This window comes from Athene cunicularia, unplaced genomic scaffold (assembly GCF_003259725.1).
Source record: "Athene cunicularia isolate RWA unplaced genomic scaffold, athCun1 SCF_352, whole genome shotgun sequence".
Taxonomy (NCBI): Eukaryota; Metazoa; Chordata; class Aves; order Strigiformes; family Strigidae; genus Athene; species Athene cunicularia.
Genome location: NW_020799436.1, coordinates 1 through 2,440, shown reverse-complemented (window position 1 = coordinate 2,440; position 2,440 = coordinate 1). Strand labels below are relative to the sequence as shown.

General features: G+C 66.4%; 1 protein-coding gene across 1 annotated transcript; it reads left to right on the top strand.

Moving 5' to 3' along the window:
• Positions 1 to 6: 6 nt before the first annotated feature.
• Positions 7 to 2,423, top strand: SYMPK (symplekin; the record flags this gene model as incomplete). The annotated part of the gene is made up of 7 exons (XM_026867420.1): positions 7 to 101; positions 193 to 363; positions 490 to 729; positions 1,415 to 1,569; positions 1,661 to 1,811; positions 1,959 to 2,172; positions 2,246 to 2,423. Coding segments are annotated over exons 1-7 (1,194 nt in total), but the record flags the coding sequence as incomplete, so codon positions are not given.
• Between the last annotated feature and the right edge of the window lie 17 nt (positions 2,424 to 2,440).

Here is a 2,440-nt window from a genome sequence, read left to right as displayed (position 1 = left end):
CACCCTCTCGCCCCGCATGGCTGACTCGGACGTCCCCAAACGCCACGAGAACGACATCAGCCTTGAGCGCATCCCCAAGGACCACCCCTACATCAAATACAGTGAGGCCAGGGGGCGAGGGGGTCCCCTGGTCCCCTCCCTCAGCTGGGGATGCCCCGCTGAGCATCCCCCTCCTGCCCCATGTCCCCTCAGACGTGCTGTGGGAGGAGGGCAAGGCCGCCCTGGAGCAGCTGCTCAAGTTCATGGTGCACCCGGCCATCTCCAGCATCAACCTGACGGCCGCGCTGGGCTCGCTGGCCACCATCGCCCGCCAGCGGCCCATGTTCATGGCCGAGGTCATCCAAGCCTACGAGACCCTCCACGGTAAAACGCCACCTCCCCGGCGCTGTCCTGGCCCCGCAGAGGGTGTGTCCCTTGTCCACGGGGTCCCTGCAGCCACCCCCCATGGCGCCCCTAACGTGGGGGTCCCCCCCTCTCCTTTATTTGCAGCCAACCTGCCCCCCACCTTGGCCAAGTCGCAGGTGAGCAGCGTCCGTAAGAACCTGAAGCTGCACCTGCTGAGCGTCCTGCGGCACCCATCCTCGGGGGACTTCCAGCCCCAGATCACCACTCTTCTCGTGGACCTGGGCACCCAGCAGGCCGAGATCGCCCGCAGCATGCCCAGCCCCCGCGATGCCCGCAAACGGCCCCGCGACGAGCCCGATGCCGCCCTCAAGAAGATGAAGATCGGTGAGAGTCGGGGCTGTCGCTGTCGGCCCCTCCCCAGCGGCACTACGCACCCTTGGGGCTCCTCCCTGCTTCCTCTGGGGCATAAAATGCCCCCTCGGGTCCTCCCAGTGCCCTCCTGGGGACATTACAACCCCCCAGGCTCCTCCCAGTGCCACACAGGATCCTCCCACTCCCTGCTGGGGACAAGCGGTGGCATTAAATACGTCTCAGGTCCTCCTGGTGCCCATGAGGGCCCTCCCAGTGCCCTCCTGGGCACAGGTGGTGGCATTAAACCCCGCCTCAGGTCCTCCTAGTGTCTCCTAGATTCCTCCCAGTCCGTCCTGAAATCCTCCCAGTCCCTTCCTGGTCACACTGGGAGTGGGTGGTGGCATTAAACTTCCCCAGTGTCCTCCCAGTGCTCTCCTGGGGAGGACTGGTGGTGCTAAACACCCTCCAGCTTCTCCCAGTGTCCCCTAGAGTCCTCCCAGTCCCTCCTGAGGTCACTCCCAGCCCCTTCCTGGTCATGCTGGGGTGGGTGGTGGCACTGAACACCCCTCCCCCAAGTTCTCCCAGTGCTGTCCTAGGGACCATCAGTGGCACAAGAGACCCCCCCCAAGTCTTCCCACACCTCCAAGGCCGCCGCTGCCTGGCAGTGCCCGATCAAACCCTCGGAGCCGGGGCGTGACCATGACCCCCCTCCTGACAGAGCCCCCCCTGGGCGAGGACGACGAGGACAAGGACCTGGAGCCCACGGCAGTGACGGTGCCCAAAGCAGCCGGCCAGGCCAGCGTCCCCTCGGACACGGATATCACGGCCGAGTTCCTGCAGCCGCTGCTCACCCCGGAGAACGTCGCCAACCTGGTCAGGGGATGTGGCGGGGCGGCTGGGGACACGCAGCACTTGAAGAGGTGTGGGGGGCTGTAACGGGGTGTTGTCCCCCCGCTTCATGCAGGTGCTGATCAGCATGGTGTACCTGCCCGAGGCCATGCCCGCCTCCTTCCAGGCCACCTACACCCCCGTGGAGTCGGCTGGTACTGAGGCGCAGATCAAGCACCTCTCCCGCCTCATGGCCACGCAGATGACGGCGGCAGGGCTCGGCCCGGGTGAGACGCAACCCCGTGTCCCCTTCTTTCCTGCACAGCAGCACCTTTTCGGGGCACTCACCCCCCTTACAACAAAGAACCAGCGCTGGGTTTTAGCACAATAAAGTAATAATTTACGGGATTTGGTCGCCCCCGGCACCACTGCAGGCGTGGAGCAGACGAAGCACCTGAAGGAGGAGCCCAAGGAGGAGAAGGCAGCCAAGCCCGAGAGCGTGGTGATCAAGCGGCGGCTCTCGGCGCTGGCCCAGGGCCAGGCCATCTCCGTTCTGGGTGCCCAAGGCTCGGCTACCAACCTGCTGGAAGAAGAAGCCCCCCAGGCCAAACGCCGCCCTGAGCCCATCATCCCAGCCACACAGCCCCGGTGAGCCCCGGGGTGCCCCTCTGTGCCCCCCCGGGGAGACCCCTGGGTGCTGAGGGGCTCTTTCCCCCCGCAGGCTGGCGGGCGCCGGCGGCCGCAAGAAGGTTTTCCGCCTGAGCGACGTGCTGAAGCCGCTAAGCGACACGCAGATGGAGAAGCTGAAGCTGAGCGCCGTCAAGCGCATCCTGCGCGCCGAACGCGCCGTGGCCTGCAGCGGGGCCGCCCAGGTGCGCCTGGCACCCCCTGGCCTTGGGGCGAGCCCCCCCCACCC